This window comes from Esox lucius, chromosome 23 (assembly GCF_011004845.1).
Source record: "Esox lucius isolate fEsoLuc1 chromosome 23, fEsoLuc1.pri, whole genome shotgun sequence".
Taxonomy (NCBI): domain Eukaryota; kingdom Metazoa; phylum Chordata; class Actinopteri; order Esociformes; family Esocidae; genus Esox; species Esox lucius.
This window is the reverse complement of record NC_047591.1, coordinates 12117863-12138106: the sequence shown is the minus strand read 5'-3', so window position 1 is coordinate 12138106 and position 20244 is coordinate 12117863. Positions and strand designations below refer to the sequence as shown.

At 40.6% G+C, this 20244-nt stretch overlaps 1 protein-coding gene across 3 annotated transcripts; it reads right to left on the bottom strand.

Moving 5' to 3' along the window:
* Positions 1 to 3282: 3282 nt before the first annotated feature.
* igf1 (insulin-like growth factor 1) lies at positions 3283 to 19278 on the bottom strand. Of its 3 annotated transcripts, none has more exons than XM_010903849.4 (6): positions 19021 to 19278; positions 17471 to 17630; positions 8591 to 8772; positions 8190 to 8225; positions 7419 to 7442; positions 3283 to 6623 (listed from the first exon to the last, which is right to left on the bottom strand). In XM_010903849.4, the coding sequence occupies exons 1-6, from the start codon at positions 19066 to 19068 to the stop codon at positions 6564 to 6566; spliced, it is 510 nt and encodes a 169-aa protein (XP_010902151.1). In that variant the 5' UTR covers positions 19069 to 19278; the 3' UTR covers positions 3283 to 6563. The 3 variants fall into 3 exon arrangements, with proteins under 3 accessions (XP_010902151.1, XP_010902149.1, XP_010902150.1); XM_010903847.4 differs by having other exon boundaries at positions 8519 to 8772; positions 19021 to 19277; XM_010903848.4 differs by lacking the exon at positions 7419 to 7442 and having other exon boundaries at positions 8519 to 8772; positions 19021 to 19275.
* Between the last annotated feature and the right edge of the window lie 966 nt (positions 19279 to 20244).

Below are 20244 nucleotides of genomic sequence, written 5' to 3'. Positions count from 1 at the left end.
TTCTACTGTTTTCCCCTGAGATACATTTCTAGGAAAATATTACCATAATTCCAAAACTAAAGGACATTACCGTAAAAGAGAAGAGTAAAATCATCTTAAAATTGCCAGATGTGTTCTCAGTACATATTTGTTGATACACTTTGAAATCAAAGGGAGACTGGAACATAAACAAATGTAATCTTCAGCTGTTGGATCCAGGGATCTGTGCACCTCATTCTGCAGGTTTATTTTGACGTAACCGGTACACAATTAACAATGTCAACTGCGTGAATAACGGCTTTACCGTAGTGATCAGGAGTTTTTTATGTGGAACAGAAACAGGACAATGCTGACGAGGTATAGCATATTTCCTGTCGTGGCAGTAAGAATGTTTATCACACAATGTATGCTGCTAGGGATTTTGTATTTTCGTTGACGTTATCTTCCAATTCAGAGTTTCCCTCTGTGGTTTTGACTGTGTAATAATTGCCCTTCATAATATTGAGTGATGGCTGGCTGTGGGACAGTTATCCAATCGTCTCTCCCCACTGCTTGCGTCACCTGACAGGGGGCGGTGTTCTAACTCAGTCAAATGCAAACTGTATTTCAGTCAGAAGCAAAACATTCTGAAATCCCAGCCAGATGACATCAGCAGCAGCATCATTTTATGGTTCTCTGTGGAACAACACATTATTTCCGTGTCCTGTTTTAACACGATGGCTTTCATCCCCAACCTTCTCGTATAGTAAAAACACTTTGTGTAAGAGCTGGGAGGATAGCCCAGGAGTAATGTAATGCTGGGAGGTCCAGGATGCGCTCTAAGATGTTGCACTGTCAAAACGAAGAAGGAGATGGTGGCCTTTGAGGTCTGCACGCTGTGGTAGCAAATGCATGGAGATGGAGCCTTCAGGACCGTATAGGTTGTTGCCCTGTGAACTGTTGCTAGAGGGTTAATGCATGGATATACGGTCTCTACTGTCTAGAATTGAATTCATGGAGGTGGGGTCTCTACTGTGTAGAACTGAATGCATGGAGGTGGGGTCTCTACTGTCTAGAACTGAATGCATGGAGGTAGGGTCTCTACTGTCTAGAACTGAATGCATGGAGGTGGGGACTCTACTGTTTAGAGGTGAATGCATGGAGGTGGGGTCTCTACTGTCTAGAGCTGAATGCATGGAGGTGGGGTCTCTACTGTCTAGAACTGAATGCATGGAGGTGGGGTCTCTACTGTCTAGAACTGAATGCATGGAGATGGGTCTGCGATTGGGCAGGCCTCTTTTTTGCCCAGAGAACAGACCATGATTTCCTGGAACAATGCAGCTGATGAGAGGGGCTCTCCAAGGAAAATATGGGTCTGACATCATGGGTTCTTAAAGCACACAGCTGAGCCAACACTTTCTTGCCATAATCAGTGCTCAGTGAATTTCCACTGCTGAGGGAAACTGAGGAAGGATAAGACAGTGAAGCTCCAATAGGTATGGATGCTTTCTCTACCTGCTCTATTGTTCAAATGAGGCAATACTGACTTACAATTTTAAAGGGACATATGTTCCTTCACGTCTAACCCCCAGGTGTTGTTAAAGTATACAGTTGTCAGGGCTTCATATTAATGTAAACCAAGTGGATACTCAGCATTCATCAGCAAAAGCACAAGGTTATGTAAAAGACAATAGGATATAGTAAGCAGTAGGGCTTTGGAGCTGCTGCACGACTGGCCTAAACTCTGTGTCATATGTGCACTGTACTCAGAACAGAGAGCATGGAGTCCATTCGACCAATTTGGGAAATAGATACTTGAGCCTGTTCCTTCCAGAACCCTCTGCTGGTGTAGTAGTGGTCCAGTGGAGACTTTCATAGTGTGGTCAGAAATTCACTATTAGTTAATATGATGTTACAGAATTACAAATCAGGAATTATACCTCAGATGCAGAGAAGAATAATGAACAGCATACAGTGTTGGTGAAGTTGTTATTTAATATTGGAACACTCGTTTACTCAGAAGTATGAGTTCATTATGATGATTAACTCATTTGTTAAGGTTTAGTTAGCTTTTATTTAGTCACTGTGGTCCAAAATACTCCAATATACCTACTCTAATACCCAGCCTTTGGTATCCAGGGCAGGTTTCCTGTCAATTTAAGTGAACTCGAAATTCTGCTAGCTTGCAAAATGTGTCTATTTGGGCCAATAATTGATCTTGTATTAGTCATCAAGAAGCTTGGATGAAATACCATCCAGGATCGTGAGGCTAGACACTTGCCAACCCCTGGCTCCAGACTTGAAACTGTAACGTCTGCTGAAAGGAAGCCAGAAGGCCAATTTATCTGAGAAAATGACTTGATTGTTCCTCTATATATTCATTAAAAAGTGATGACACTGAATGAAAGCTTTGTCCTGTCACTGCAGAGCTGTCCATCCTTTTAAAAAGCTGAACACGCAGCTCTCCCCTCATACACCCTTACTATGTTTGTCTTGGCGGAAAATGCCAGCTTTTAGGAAGTATCACTTTGTCATCCAGCATGTGTTTAGTTTCAGACTGATGGTGAATAGATCTTCAATCTGAATCATGTGTTGATACACAGCCGATGGATATCATTGACGTTTATAGTATTTGCACATGCTGTAGCAACAAACGTGGTCTTTGTTAAAATGCAAAAGTGTGTCACTATCAAAGAAAGAAAATTGGGATTTCAGTTGTTAGAAATGGAAAAAAAATGAATTGGTGTCAGTGCTCCAAACGAGGGAGAGGGGGCACTGGATCTCACGGCACAACTGGCGTGCTAGGACGGGACGAGATTGACATGCATGGACACTTTTTTAGTCCTTGTGCTGTCAGAGAACAGAGAACTCAAAAATGGTAGATGACAATCTGCACTTGAACTGCATAGTCATTGTATCATTTAAAATCCCAAGTGCAGGAATAGAGCCAAAAGAAATTAACATTTGTTTATGTTTTTAACTACAGAATGGTTGCAGCAAGGTGCTAGTTGCACAAACTTTATATAGTTTTATATTTGTTTGTCTTTATTCATCATTATAATGAAAAAGAGTGCTCCTGGTTTACTATGCTATAATAACATAACAGGGATAAGTGTATGGTATGTATTAGAGATATGCATTAGAAAGCCTCCCTGGATAACATTCACTCCTGCCATTCAGTGGTTGGTTTTCCTTCACATTGAGTAAGAGGGACATTGTAATAATTTGCACTACATGGTCAAAGGTTTCTAAAATGTGACTGCAGAGGTCACATGGACATAAAATAAGGACCCAGACATTGTCATAATGTTGACAAGTGGTTTATTCAGCAGGAATGGTGAACAATCTGTCAGTATTTAAAAATTGTATACAGAAGGCAATCGAGCACCAGAAACAACAGCGCTGTGATTAAACAGATTCTTAGATGTTGGGCTTAACAATCCCTTGATAATCAATTAAAATGTATTCCTATTTCTGGTACTAGATAATAGACAGGTTTCAATATGAAATTCAAAATGTGCTAATTGTGACAAAGAATGTGACAAAAAATCTGTCAAAATTCTATCATCCTCTTTATTCTCTTGTTGCCTCTCAAGAGGCCACCAATTTTATCCTTTATTCCTGCATATTGACAGTCCGACAATGTCCAACATGTAAATTCTAACTTATTGTTTTAATGAAAACTATCTGAACCTGTCAGTCTGAGCAGCACATGCCTCAGGGAATGAATGGGACTTACACTAGCACCTCTCCAGCAGCAATAACATAGCTGAGCAGCAGATCCAGATGGATGCAGACTGAACATTTGATAGCTTAGTATGAACAGTTGTCAGCTTAACTTAATTTTCTTAAATACAAAGCTGACAATGCAAGCTTAATGGAGTTGTTTTCATCAAGCTATGACCTTTTGTATCAGTTTATTGAATTTACAGTGAAGGACAATCGTTTTCTTACCACAGGTTCAACTACCTTGTCTAGAACCACATTCATTTTATGAAGGGTCAAATGTGACGTGACCGAAGAGCTCATACTGGCTTTCACTTCACCCACACTGTTATCCACACCTATGTGGTTGTAACTTGTATGTAATGTGTATGTAACACCAGATGGATTCTTAACGAGAAATGGTACACATAAGCTGCTGCATATTGTGTGTCATGATAATTGCACCCGTTGCTTGCTGATTGATGTAACGACATTAGTTCCACATGAGCCATTCTTGAGGGCAAGCGTGTCAATTAAATTCTTTCACTGTCAATACTTTTAATAGTTCCATCCCATTTTATTGATGACCAAATGCATTAGCAACTCAAAATTGTAATAATAATAATAACAGTAATATGTTTATTTGAACAAGGACAATGTACAACAAAACAGACTCAGCACACTTGAGAAATGCTGCGTTGTACCAGATTTAGCCAACAGCTCATTCCGTCTGCAGTCCCTCAAGCGAGGGTAATGATAATAACTGGAATACCATTTTTCTCCTAATAACTGGAATACCATTTTTCTCCTAATAACTGGAATACCATTTTTCTTACTGTGTGGGGAGCTGAGTTTTTTTATTTTTTTGCAAAACAAATCAATAAACTTTAATTCATACATATTTGCGAAAGTTAATGCCTTGGCTTTCTGATCATCAATGTGGTGCATGTACATAGATTTATAGGTTTATTTAGGGCGAACAAAAGTACATTGCATATTTATATTATTGGAGGATCACAGAGTTCACAGTTCTTTTTGTCAAGTTATTTGGCATAGGGATCTATATTGAGTAATAACAATAATTTAAAAACAGTAGAAAAAATAGCGTTCTGCCTTCTTGGGACCACAACATGATAAGTTTTTCCATGCATTCACAGATTTCACACAGATACATTTGCTCGCTTACACTACCTTACTGAAATAGCTTACAAATAAAAACACTATTAATAAAATGGTGGCCACAAGGCTGTGCAAAAGGGAAGACCTCCAACATTAAGCTTTGCCATCTCTCTCTTCCTGTTTTAGCCCACTGTTTTAGCCCGCTGTTTTAGCCCACCCTTGCAAGTAACAAACTACAAAATAGCACCATTATACAGTGGATAGGATTTTCTTAATACGGTTTTGCTATAAGATACCATCATGTACAATGATAGTAAAAGAATGCATAGGATAACATAAATGGGAATATTGATTGATTATACACAGAGGAGACGGTGTCAAGTGTGTGATGGGTTGTCAGGTGACTAAAATACTACATTATAGCTGTTGGCCATCCACATGTAGGCTTGTGTAAACAGCCATGACGGACATCCTGACGCAAATACAGGAATTCTCTGAAAAGGGTTTGGTGGAACGAGTATGTGTTTATGTGTGTGTGTGTGTGTTTGTGTGTCTGTGAACCTTGCTCACAAGAGCTCTGAGTGGCTTAGAGAAAAAAACGGACATGTGCATGTGTGTATATGTGTGTGTATGTGTGTGTATGTGTGTGTATGTAAGTGTATGTACGTCTGAGCTACATTTAATCTACTTGAGTGAAATGCACTGTTTAGATGTGTTGAGTGTGTTTGGATGCTGTACATTTTTCACTTTTTAAATTGAACATCCATGCAGTCCATGTTTGTACAGAAGAAGCAAAGGTCTCTCCCTAAGCTAACAAAATACAAAAATCAATCATTTATCATCTTCCTGTAGGTGACTATTGTTAGACCCACTCTGACCTCTCCTCTGCATTTCTTTTATAAGACCATATATTAGACACAGGGAATTTCCTGCAAATCTTTAGTGTAAAATTTAAATAAAAAATGTAGTACCAGAACTCCTCAGAACGAGTCATATTTCTGTTTACAGGACACTATATATACCTCTACTGTCAGTTTCACTGGAATGGAGTATAAGAAGATTCATTAGGATGGGTCTGTGTTCATATTATTTTCCTTTAACACTAGGTTTCTTTAATACAGTTGCATGTTTTTTTTGCTTATTGACAGTTAAATTAGACGATAGTAAATGCATTGCCCTTGACAAGTGTGAAATCCATTATTGGCCAGAAATAATGTTGTCTTAAAATTTGAAGAGATTATCAATGCTGTGGTTGTTAGATAAGAATGGGGTGGATTACTTATTGAATAACCCTACTACCTCACACAGCTCGACCTCTCAGTGTAAAGTTAAACCTTTCAGAGTTCGGGTAAAGAGGAAGGACCACTGGCTCCCATACACAGCCAAGTAATACAGCTGTCTTCTGGCTCTCCTCCTATTGTCTGTACTCAGCACAGAGCCTATTAGAGGCCACCAGGGGCACTACATCTCAGCTCACACATGGAGGTACAAGAAGAAGAAGCTCTTTGATGTGTCAGCAGCTAAACTAGTCTGATACATTGATTGACAAAGAATCAAATTCCTGCCAATATGGAATGGTGCAATGTATAAAATAATCATAATACCTCTCTTGTATCCCCAGGACAATTCTCAGTTTTTCATTACACAAAGAGCTTACCATTAGCCTGACCATTGTCTACCTTTTTTTGTTTTACAGTGAACCATTCCACAGGGGCACCAGATAAGGCCACACCCTTTTGTTCTAAGTCTCCACTGTTTGCTTCTCCATTTGCTTCCATCTTCTACATTCGGTAGTTTCTGCCTCCTGTATTTCCTCGACTTGAGTTCCTCGGATGTACCTCCTATAAAAAGTGGAGAGGAATGTATTTTTGGGATGAGAAACAGATAAGTGGGTCAGAACCCTGTGTTTTTTGCCTAGAACACTACAGCTGTATACAATCTAAATGTGCTGATTGCATAAGTACTTTTAAATTTGACCTTTTGCTATTGTGAGAAGCTCAAGCACTACATTCTCCTTACCAGAGCTGACAGATTCATAGTTCATACTTAAATCATAAGCCACTAAAGCAGCACTGACATTAAATCCACTGTCTCTCCACACATAAAGTAAATTAATATGATTTTATGCATGCGTCAGGGCTGACTCTAGCTTTTTAGGGGCCCTATTGGGGGGCCTCTACCTGAAGACATACCACATTTAGTGTCCCTATTGACAGACTGAAAAAAATGACATTTAAAGTACAACATACAATTGAATAGGTCAACAGTTTTACAGCTAGTTTCCAACAGCTCTACTATTTTGCCATGACATATGGCATATGAATATGTTATTGATAGATAAGGTTTGGGGGATTGGGGCCCCCTAGTGACCATTTTTGTCACTTATGCCTGCAGCTGGCCCTGCATGCTGCTATCCTCTGGACCTTCAATGCCATCAATCCCTTGCAACCTGAGGATGAGGGTTTCAGCACAAGATGTACAATATGAAAGTAGAATCTGTCTGGGGAGTGAAAGTGCCTGTGGGTCTACCACAAAAACCACTTAGTCCTCTGTCCCTTCGCTAATGGCTTTCTTTTTTGAGAGGAGAGCTGTAAAATCACCAAGTCCATGTTTTAGAGAGGATATTACTTTTTTACCTTGTTGTTAGATGGTTCCTCGCCCTGAGGGCAAAGAGAAACTGTAATCCAAGGTTCATTTTTCTTTGAACAGCCATCACAAACTTAAGCTAACTTTAGCCACCATTAGCTAAATAATTTCATCAAGGGGGCGGGTGAGCAGATTCATTTTGAATGGCCACATGATATAACGTAATATTAAACCAATTGTTGGAGTTTGTTTTTGGTACGTTTGGCAGCAAAAACATTGACATGCTCACATTACAATAGAAGTTACAAGGATCCACCTCCATGTTTCTGGGTTCAATTCCCGAAGGGGAGCCAGAACAAAAAAGTATGTTCTTACTCCTGTACTACTACTGTAAGTCACTCCGGACAAGGGTGTCATAAATGACATAAATAACATTTTAAACTGAACAGTGGATTACAATTTCCGGTTTAGGATTAGGGTTTCTACAGATGCACAAGGAGGCTTAGAAAACTAAGGGTGACTGCTTGTGTTGGGGCTGATTAAATTATGTAATAATGTTTCCTTGCCGCTTAAAAATAAGTTATATATAAAATATATGACTGGAAATATACAACTCTGAATATGCTGACTTGTATGCTGTTTGAATTTAGCCAAGGAATCATTGATTGAGTATCTACTTACCATGCAATAAATTAAGGTAAAATAGCTAAAAGTAGTGATAACAAGAATGCATCACTTATAACTGAACAAAGAGTTGCCTACTATATTCTAGTCTTAGTACAAAAGTCCCACTGCAGTAGTATAGGACGAACATAGCTTACCTTGCAAGATGAGTGACTATGTCCAGATACAGTTTTCTGTGAGAAAAATAATACAAGTGTTCAGATTTGTGACAGATGTGCTTTCCAATGTGATATCTTATTGGATACGATGGGATGTAGAGTCCCTAATCAAGGGGTAAACATGTTTTAATTGTGTTCTAAAACCTCTCCTTAGCCATAGCATCTTAAATGTGACACACACTGAAACAAAAAACTTTGAGATGAAGCAATCAAGTATATGAAAACACCCACTACAAATGCCAGTGTGTATGTCCATTCTGTCCTCTGTGTAACCTCTAGTCATGTAGATCTGTTAGGTGCTTACTCACCTTGTTTTTTGTCTTGTCTGGTGCTGTCCTACGCTCTGTGCCTCTGTCCACTCTTTGGGCAGCAGTACTAACCTTGGGTGTTCTTGGCATGTCGGTGTGGCGCTGTGCGCGCACAGAGCGAGCTGCCTTGCCAGACTTGACTGGCGCACAGTACATCTCGAGCCGCCGCAGCTCACAGCTCTGGAAGCAGCACTCGTCCACAATACCGCGGTTATGTGACCGCCGTGAACTGGGGCCGTAGCCTGTTGGTTTACCTGGAGAGAGAGGGAGGATAGAAGACAAATGTGTTTGTTTTTTTTACAGCGCAGCATCAGATCGGTGTTCTGGTTTCTTCACATAAGTGAATAAAATAAATAACTGAAGACCGCTTGGTCCTTATGAATGTTTGTGTACATGTATGTCGTCTTAGAATTTGTAGTTCAAGTTAGGCGTAAGGGTAGAGGGCATGGGTATGTTTCTGTGAGTGTGATATCTATGTAAGATGAACGTCCAGTTTTTGTGCAGATTTTCTCCAAGGTCCTATATTCTACTGATGTGATCTGAAAAAGCTGTAGCAACTTTTGGCCGGGCCCCAGAAAATGGACCCTATAACAGATTAGTGCTAATGGCCAGGTTGTGAACCTGATAATTCTGATATATGGACAGAGTCATTACATAGATTTCTTAAGTGTAAAATGTACAGGGTATCGCATTGCACTGTGAGTGCCACTGAGGCAATTTTAGCCACCGTTTCACCACAGTCATCCTAATTTTGACAATATCCCGTTCAGAGTTTTTTTTTTTTACAATTCATATTACACTCAGCTATGCTGCCAGCAAGGCCAAACCTCAACCCATCTTGGCCCAATCAGCCGGCAGAGCAGCAGGCTCATACCTTAAGCCACGCCCTCTGGTGACTGGGTTTGTCTCTTCATTCACATTACCTAGCAACTGAACAGCTCTTCACCACTAGCACTCACAGAGCCATGAGCAGAGCAGATAAGGGTATATGATAAATATTGGTAAATGTTTTAGATTGAAGATACATTTCAGGATATTTGACCACTGGTTATAAAAGTTCTGCCCAAACGGGTTGCCCAAATATGCCAGTATGTGCCCATTTCATCAAAACCAGGGACTTTCAAACTCGAAATTTCATGGATGACTGAGGTAGCTATAACAGCGGTACTCTTCATAGATTTTGCACATAATCTAGCCCAAGATAGGAGTTTAAAAAAACACTTGTAAGTTACAGAATGGAGCTTTAAGGATTCGTCAATTCGTTAAACAATTTTGCTTCAGCTGAATACTAGCATTCTGTCATATTTTGAGAGTAATATCAAGCCAAGAACAATACCATTTTTATATACTTTTTTGCTAATCTTTATCAATGGGGCCAATAACTCTTGAGAACACAGTTTATTGAATAAAACCAAAATCCTCATGACTTAGTTCCCATACAAATCTAGGAAGGTTATCTTGGACGTCGGATCCACCTCAGCATGAATCCGCGCAATTCCCTGAAAAACAAACACCTTCTACAGTGATGTGCGGAATGGAGGTGGAAGTAGAAGTTGCTTTGACACCTAAATGTCAACAGCTTTTGACTCTCTCTCCAAACCCACTTTCTTTCATATACAATTCCCTAATCGCCTCGGGCAATATAGCCCTGATATGCTTTTCCCTGTTACCAAATGAAATAATAATAATTTAATATGGCATTTACAAGGAGGAAATGCCTTTCCCTTTCAGAGTTAATAGCTCTTGGCTCAGGAGCCTGCCAGTGCTGACAAAGTGCATTAACTTCTGCTCTCTGCCTGCCTTATCCGATCCCATGTTGTTTTGGAGAGAGGGGTTCCAATTCAGAAACAGATGCATCTCTTCTGAGACCTCAGCGACGGCCCTGGGTACAGCGTGGAGGGAGCTGCACTTTGTGAGGGAGAGGAAACACGGTTCTCGGGTGAGATAATGAGATACGGTGTGTGAGCGATCATGTATAGCTGAAGGTGAGAGGAATGTAAGCCGGCCAAAAGGACTGACGATTTCGCGGTGTACAGCAAGATCGTCGATTCAGCAAGCAAGGTGCTCAGAGTCAGGTGGAGGACATTTCAGCAGTCCACAAATAGCAAATCTTCACCCCAAGGTCTACGGTTTTCACTGGCCGCAGACATGCCTTGTGTGATAGGCTTAAACCAGGTCCAGGTCAAACAAGGTCAAACTGATTTATTTTTTTTTCCTAGCACATTGTAGGCTATGGCTCATCAAGACATGTTATTGCCTCACCACAATGACAAGGAAAGCGAGTTCACAGATTCTCCGCCATACCCGTTGACCCCACTGCACTGAAAGGGACCCATAAGAAACAATGTCTTATTTAAAGCCTGTTGTAATTAAGCCAGAATGGACCCCGATTAATTCCCACTTAATCATTTATACTGACGTGTGACGAGGAATTTTCATGATGAGGGACACGTCTCTGCGAGGCAGAGCTTGTAGTTATGCAATCAGGCAGGTTTGTGTGGCGAGCCAGGAATCAACTGTGCTGCGCGTAGCTTTCTGTCCTTGTTTTTCAATCCCTCTAAATAAAGCCCTCCAAATTAACATCCACCATTATTCTGAGAATAACCCTTAGCCCCGCTGATCAAACAGCTGGAGACGAGAGAAACATCAGCTGGCATCAGGTTTTAAAAACCCGAAAGCATCAGTAATTGGAGGGTTTTAAGTGTCACCGTCTGTAATCCTGTTTAAACAAAGAGTTGTTATCCTCCGTTCTGTTGTGGTAAACAAACACAGACCCAAACCTGCCATGTGTTGTGGCCACCGGGACTGGCGCATGATGTGTTGACAACAGAGGCCTTTTGAGAGGATGGATCTGTGATATTGGTACAGGCTATTGTTTTAGCATTTGGTCACAGCCATTCAAGGCAAGGCAGATTAGTTGAAGACTATATGTCTTTTGTTTGTGGTATTGTGTTGTAGACAGACGCCGTCCATTACAGATTAAGAGTTTTTTATTTATTTATGTGTGGCATGCATCTATTGCAGGGAAGGGGGCCTTTGGGCCCCCTTATCTGGGGTGAAAAGATTCGATTGAGCCCTTACATGCCACAACATTTGGCATATAGCGTACATAGGCTCCATCGTGTTTTGCTATAAGAAATGTCTCCAACTCAGTCATGCTGTTGAAGGTAGGTTCCCATTAGTTACCTTTTTGTCAGGTAAATGCCTTAGAAGAATCTGTGTAATAAGGTTTATTAAGATGCACACAAGACATTTTAATCCCACTGGGATCTTGGTCAGGTCAATCGACCATGTCTCAGGTGAAGAGTGAGGCAACCTGGTTAGATGACTCCACAACAATTAAAGATGTCTGCATTTTCCCTGTTGGCAGTTGTGCTGCGACAGTGAGAAGGCATGGGTTTGAGTAAAAAAACGATCCCAAAAACTATCCATTTTGTGTGAGCTCACATTGCCGTTAGTAAACAATTTTTATGCCTGTGATAATGCCGAAGTTACCGTGACATTGTATTTGCCATGCATTCGAATGTCCATGAGAGAAAAGCCAAAGAGGCAGACCACTCACAGCTCCATCATGCTACTTGGACGGAGCTTTGCTGGAGACACTGTAGCGCATAGTGCACATTCCTCAAAGGAGTAAGGCTGGATTCTCCTCCAGAGTGGGCAAGGCAAGGATCTAGGTTTTACAGCCTCACCGTGGTTAATAAACAGGGGATTCTTGGAACCAGTGCAGCACTGTCTGCAGAATGTTAGGAGGTTCATGGTTCATTGGGGACTACAAGAGCTGCTATAGACCTGGAAACTACCTCCCAAGCATACATATGTATATATTTAAATACACTTGTAATTATCCCAATCCTCTCCTTTATATGAGCGTCTTTGTTCTACTGAGTAGCTGTTCAGCGAGGAGGATCATCTCATTTCAGCCCTTCACAGAAAAACGACACGTTTTAACAATGACAACGTGCACTCACAAAGTACACAGAAGGCCTTTCTTTCTTTCTTCTTGCAGAGTGCCTGTGTTCAAGTTCAGTGTGTAAAACGGGGGGAGGGGTGTGTGTGGGGGGGGGGCATCCTGATCATCCCGTAATCCCCCATAATCTCCTGCTGCTCAGGGACAAGGCCTAGCAGTGTGTGTTGAGGCTGATGTGCTGTTTACACGTTCTCCACTCTCCTACTCCAGCTGCTTCAAATAGAGCATACACACACAGAGACATACAAGGCAGAGAAAGGACAGGACAGCTCATCAATGACTGCTCCAAAACAATTTGCTCCCTTTCTGTTTCTCATTTTATTTTTTATTTTTACAGCACATGCTGCTGTGAGGGTGAGCGCAATCATTTAAAAAAAAATCTAGATTATAAAAGTAAAAAAAAATCTAGATTATAAAAGTATCTCATTTAGACCAAGTTGATATGATGCATTTTTGAGACAGAAAGGACAATACTGACCCCCTGAAGCTTTGGGATAGTTTGCCTAGATAGCTGAATTTCAGTACCTCTTTCTGAATAGATTTATCTTTGACATTGCTTCTTCTGCGTCACTGCCAAGCAGAAACATATAATACTTCCAGCATCATCCACTTAGAGATGTGGTACATGCCAAGGCCTTCTATAACACAGAAGGAACTAGATTTATCCTCCTGTACCATGTGTCGTATTAAAATTGTCCTCCGTTCTCTATATACACGCACCATCTGGAGAGTTGCTGCATCATAGGTGCACATTTTCAGACTGTGTGAGGAATTTCTTCAGAATCATATATCCAGCTCCATCTAGAGTACATAACTACTGTATGAAGTGGATTTCTCTGGAACAGTTGATTCATGTATTTCAGAGAATATACAGTACCCCACTTATCAAGGAATGTTCCTCAAGACTTTCCTCATGGTTTTCCAATTGTTCAGTTTCCTATTTGTAGACTGAGGCTACCCAGATGTCCAAAAGTCCCCCATTGAAGAACATATTCATGGCCTGTAAATCTGTCTGTCTATCCAATAACTTTACGCCTATCAACAAGGAATTCCCTTTCGGTCAGTATGCCACTACAGGGTTAGAAATACCTAATTCACTAAACCACACTTCCTTGTTGTCCCAACCTGGGTGTCGATTTGCTACCCAAGGTGGGCGCCTCTATCGTTTGCTGGGAGGCTGGACCCTTGCGTGGTCTCACAGATTTGGGAGATGTTGGGCAGAGCTGACACAGATCTTTATGCATCACCCTGTCTTGCACCTTTTGTTGAGGGACAAAGACTCTCCACTGGGATTGGATGAGCTGGTGGACCACTGGCGTTCCAGCCAATACATCTGATTGGTATGTGGAGTCCATAGAGATTATACACACGCCTTCACTGAGCCCTAATGAGTTTCGATGTAATCAGTTTTTCTGCAAGCCTGTGTAACTTTTCTGCCACTAAAGATGAGGTAATATCTATCCTTCCTGCCCCTTTTGCTTGCTATAGACAAGCAACCGTAGCGCTGTATCCTAAACACGCATTATAAATCCAGCCAATCAGTGGGTTCCACTTGTGCGACCAAGTCTTAGTCTGTTTTTCCAATCCAGCGTGAACGGGACCTCCAATGTGACCATTGCACTGATCTCTGGGGCATATGACTGTGAGTGACAGGTGTTTCCTAGCAGTGTACGCACCAACTCCATCAGGCGGGCTACTAACAGTGAAAAGCATACATGACAGGGCCTTTCCTAGAAATGTAGATTGAAATAAACTGAAACCTGTCAAATAGAAAATAGCAAAACAAGGAATATATACAATGTGATAGAAAAAACAATAACAAAGATATAAATTACTAAATTATTAAGTTACAGTGATGTGGTAATTACAGGGAAGACAATAGCCAATTCTGTGTGTGGGGTCTATGGGTTGTTTAGATATCCATACATATAGGTATGCCTGTAGGCATGGGTAGCAGTAGATAAACAGAAGCAGCAACGTGTCTGTGTCTGTGTGTGTGTGTGTGTGTGTGTGTGTGTGAGTGGCTTTAGTGTGTGTTTTCATTTCATGTATGTATGGGTGGGTTTGCGTGTGTGTCTAGTGTGTGTGCATATATTTAGTGCAAAATGGGAGGAAGATGCAGGTAGCTAGAAAGCTATTTGATAATATACAGTACATATTGTTTTTAATAGTCTTGTTAAATTGTCTTATGGCTTGGGGATAGAAGTTATGCAGGTTCCTGTCATTTATGAACTTGAGGCTTGGGGTCAGTTTGTATTTTTAGGGCCTTCTTCTGAAATGCCTGTAATCCCTGTTTCCTGAATGAGGGAAAAGAAGTAAACATGTTGGTAGCCCTTAGGCCTTCTGTGCAAAAATAAAGAGCAGTTATATATCTGAGATGTGAAGAATGGCCTGTAATTATAGTATCTGGAGGGTGGGGCTTCCAGTGGGCTCGACATTTCACTTTGTCTTCTCTAGGCCTGATTGTACTGTAGAAGTTGTGCAGTGAATGAGGTGGTTTTGGGCCAAACCCATAGTGTCATACCTAATTCCCTCCCTCAGGGAACAGGGGTTATATACATTATCTTACATTTGCCTGCTAAAGCATTACAAAGACAACAGAGGATTTCTAGGTCAGGCTAATAATTGGAAAAACTGACTACGGTTGTGGATTTAGTTTTTCTTCTTTGGACCACATTTTGTTTCAATAAAAGATTTTTCCACCGAGTACTATTTCACATTTCTGTCAAGGTAATGAAAACTGAAGTCTTGAAATGCAAGTGCAGCTACTTTAGCAGTGACACGGTGGGTAAGGTGGATTGGCCCGGCATCTCAGCCCGCAGAAACCCCTGTGTCACTGCGACACCCAGGGGACACATCACCACCGCGGAGGACGGCCAGTTTCAACATGGCGCAGCCGACTGGAGGGGAACGCACTGACCACACTCAGCCGTCACACTCCCCAGTGTAAGACACGACAGAGCCCGAAATGGATTCTCCAGGTATCTCACCTAAAGAGTCATTGTTATCCGTTCGTCTGACAGCAGATAAAGACCTACATTCCAAACATTTCTGACTGGGAAGGATGGAGTGTATCTGAAACGTTCTCAACTTGAAACCGAGGCATTGATAGATGGGTACTTTGCACGTCAAAGATTGCTCAGTCCAATGCATATTCACATGACGATTTGCAGTCCAGATCCAAAACTCAAAAGACTTATTTTCTAAAGCCACTGAACAGGTCAGATTGAATCTCGCTTTCTGAGGTCTAGTATGTTTTTCAGTTTATTTCCATCCTTCAGTTAATCAATAAATCATCATAGAATAGTCCTGTTGAAGATAAAGTTATATTCCAAACACAAGACTTGGCAGCCTGGCAAGTTCTGGCAATTCAAAAATCTGTTCCATAGTAGACCATATGAAGTAGCCTGATTCATAGAAAAGTTCAGAAAATACCTTAAACACTCCTAGAATACATAAACCCCTTTCATGGTCTCACATCATCAAATCTCCCAGACACTCTCACACCTCATCAAAAGTATATACACATATTAAATATTTCCTCAAGTTCACAGAAAAATAGTTATCACTCAATCAAACATTCTCAACTCTGTCACAACTGTAATTGCAAATGGAGGGTATATTGCTGGAAACATTAGAAGTTTACAAGGTAACAACTATAATACTGGTAAGGAATATGAAATTTTATCAGAGGACATCTAGTGGCTTTTTAGGGTACTTCAGAATACTGTAAGTGCCTAGTATGAGGGTTAAAGTGTGTCATTTTACACACTTTATGGATTTTATTTTATTATATTATTTTTCAGTATTGTACTATAAATTATCCAAATGTATTGCCAGAGGTTCCAAGTTAATTACCGCAAATTAAGTAATACAAATCTAAATCACCTTTAGATGAAGTTGAGCTTTGTGATGAGCAGTATGATCCCTCAACAGTATTGACATGTCAATGTCAGTGATGCAGAGAGATGGTACAGGAGAACGCAGTGCCAGGATTTAATCCAATGCCAACTAGGGACCAACAAGATACTAATATGAAACAAGCCTTTTTGAGCCCATCTTTGTAATGGGAAGTAGTCCTCTATGGGAATGATCACAGTCCATGTCAGAGGTTCACTAGCTAAACTGGCCTTATGAGTGGGAGAACACAGCTCAGCACTGCCATAACGTTTGCTGTTCTGGCCTTTGTGCCTCCAATGGAAAATAGGAGATGTAAATTCTGGATCCTAAGTGGAGGGTTTTCTTTGGGTAGCTTTCCTACTTTTGTAATGTTTTAAATGTGTTTTACTGCAAAGCAACATTTACAAGTATAATTTAACTTAGACAATAACAACCAAACATGCAGTGTTAACCCCCCCCCCCCCCCCCCCCCCACACACACACACACACATAAGCACACTCACTAACACTAACACACACAGCTCCCCCAGTCCATCCCCCAACCCATTGCTCTCTTTCTCTCCCTTCTCGCCCACCCCTCTCCCGGTCCCAACCCCATACCTCCTCCCCCTTTGTTTTCCCGCTTTCTGGTGGAAAAAAGTTCACTGCAACACATTTTTTTCCTTCTACTTCTTACAGATAGTCAGCCAAATTCCACTTAAAGCCCCATCCCCATGGACCCAGCAGCTGTTTGCCATGAGCATATTATAGGCCTACATATAGCTGTTTAACATCAATCTACATTTCATTTACCTCTCAGCGAGCCCCAGAATCTCGCTCCTGCTTCAAGGGCCTGGCATTATGTCATAATGCATATTCCATTAACTCAAAAGACCATCACAATCCGTGATAGAGAACATATAAGGTGTTTTAGCTGACAGTCAATGAAATGTTTTAATCAGAGGAAAGACAGAGGAAAAGCTTATCAGAAAGTGAAGGGCAAAGGAGAGAGCTCTGATACTGTTTAATTTATGAGGTTGCACATTAGAGCTTAGAGAAACAGAAGCAGCAATCCTTTATGAATAAATAAAAGGTGCACTTACTGAAATAAAAGCCTCTGTCGCCGCACACAAACTGCAGCGTGTCCACCAGCTCCGCCCCACACAGGGTCTCGGGCCCCGCCCCTGTTGCCGCCGGAGTCAGGGTTAGGACGCACAACAGCAGTGAGAGGGTGTGGATACAGGAGAAACAGCACATCGCACACTGCGTTCAGTGGGGAGAAAGGAACAGGCACATATCCCATTTCACCAGTGTCAGTATAACTTCATGGCAGTGATTGCCTTTCATGCACATTCACTAACCTAAGTGACTTTTAATCGCGTTTTCGGCTTTGATTCCTTTATAATAGCAACATATATAGATTTTCATTAAGTTAAGGAACAGGTGTCTATGGAATCGCGATGTCCTAAACAATAACACAATTATAATATATTACATACAATAACTACTGTTAATGACTTACGCACGATTTGCATGACTTGGGCGGATCTACGTCTCTTGGGGTTTAGCGACTATTAGCATAATTAGGGTGTATAGCGTTATGTGACTGCACAGCATGAGCTGCTTCCTGAGGAGAGGGTGTGTTCCCGCCGGTGTGAAGCTCATACACATCCGCATCTTTTAGGTTGCAGGACTGTAGTCTATTTCTATGTCACTGATGAAGTCCCTTACTCATGCACTCATAACACCATTATGTTTCACAGCAGTAATCAAACTTCTAGGAGAAATAATACTGCTAATAAAGATAATAATAATACTGCTAATAAAGAGCAATTGTACAGTCAAGTAAATCCTTAAAAATCTATGAGATTCAAAATAGTTTGGTTTACGTTGAAGTATTTTTAAGTTAATACAATGATCCCATTGCTTTTTCTCAGTCACAGCTCCAGAAATTATCGTTTAGGAGCTACAGAGCCAAGGATCTTGCCTATCCAAATGTGAGATGGAAAACGGTTCACGCGCCAAACCCCGCAGCGGAAGCATAACCGGCCAAATTGACATAATAAATAGAATATTAATATACATCACAGCCCTTACCACATAGTTCTCAGACCCCTAAAGCCCTTCCCTTTTTTTAAGTTTGTTTTTCTAAATGTCATTATTTTATCCAGATGCGCAGTCAGCAGAAATTACTTTGAAAGTTGAGTAACATATGCAGAATTAGTGGTTTATAATCATGGAAAGAGCACAGGTCAGCGTGCACTGCGCAAACATGTCAAAACTCTCGCTGTTAACGCGTTGAAACATCAAAATGTGTGTTAATTCATGCACACATACTTGCCTACAAATAACCTTATTTTTGTAATGATAATTCAACTAAATGTAACATATACATATAATGTCTAGGCCTATGTGCAAAAAACTCAAACATGCACAATAAGAAAATACATGTTCTGATAAATAAATATTTAAATGGACTATAATTAAAACATTGTTTCCTGAAATCCCTGAACCAAAATCATAATCTATAATCAAACATTGGGTGTTTAGTCATTTGTGCTTTGATACTGCAGCTAAATCAGGTTGTTTCTTGCTAAAAATGACCAACAAGCAAGGTGACAATCTGGTGTCAAATGAAAAGAGTTAAAGTTACCTTGAAGACATCACATAAACGCCACTGAAAGAAATGACCGCTAGACATCCCCACTGGTCTCCGTACGACAAAGCCCAGCAAAAATGAACTTGTTTGAAGTCATTAAAACAGCGAGAAAGAGGATGAGATGCAGGCAATGTCACATCTCAATATTCCGACTTTGTTCCATTGCGCAGGCTCGTTTTGGAGAAGTGAGATTTAGCGAACAGGAGACGGATTTAGAGAGAAAATCCCTCACATTTATCTACATGACATGTTCAACAGGAAACAGCTGGGGCAGCATTTGCCTTCTCCTCGTCCTAAGTTATTCATTAAGGATTTTGGGCACATATTCAAATAACGTCATTTCTATTTTTCTTAGAATGGGATTGAATTTTGATCTCTTTAAGACTTGGTTAGTAGTTCAATATAGAAGAGGAAGCATACCACCCGCGCTGCTCAAAGCATGTTTGGTGTTGACATTTAATGGATTGAAATTTCATGGACTTCTATAGATGATGGAAAATATAATAATAATCCACCAAGAGTTCGTGCGTAATTTAGGTGCCCAATACAGGGGACTACGTTCATGTCCATACATATCGTTCTAAAACTTTTAACTGAGTGGGCTCATTCATCATCATGATTTTTTTAGATTTTCATGAACTATAGTATATTTATGTCTACACCCATACATTCCGGGGATTACATGAATAGCCTTTTACATATTCACACAATTTCCTCAACTTTAAATGAAAATATAATTATTGTCCGTTTATCCGATCTAAACTGACACATCTGGCAGGTGAAAGCCTCAGTTCAGCATGAAGTAGATGTCATTTTGTTAAATGAAACATAATTATGACTTATTTTTGCTATGAAAGATGCCACTATTATGACTACTCAATGTGGGTCACAAAACATTGCATTTCCACTTGACAGCTCAAATGTGGGCTTTTTCCTTATCTGCAAATCTGTACCTTGCTCTCCCACTGAATTGACCTGAGTCTTAGCATCTGTTGACAACAGCACTCTATCCATGGCAAATATGTATGGCTTTATAAATAGGACAATCCTCTTTTTCCCTTTTTTTGAAAGACCACTGCCTAATTGTTCTAGGGCTTAAAGAGGATTGATTTCACCAGCAGAGTTAAGAGATCTGCACTGTTCCAATCACTAAAAATAAATAAATATTTCAACCCCGTCAAATGATCCATCGCCCTCATCTGGCTAGTCAGTGTCATT

Coding starts and splice junctions, on each gene's coding strand:
- igf1 (XM_010903847.4), bottom strand. CDS start 19,068: ATGTCTAGCGGTCATTTCTTTCAGTGGCGTTTATGTGATGTCTTCAAG. Junction 8,773..17,470: donor CGACAGAGGCTTTTATTTCA/GTAAGTGCACCT, acceptor CTCTCTCTCCAG/GTAAACCAACAGGCTACGGC. Junction 8,226..8,518: donor CAGACAAGACAAAAAACAAG/GTGAGTAAGCAC, acceptor TTTTTCTCACAG/AAAACTGTATCTGGACATAG.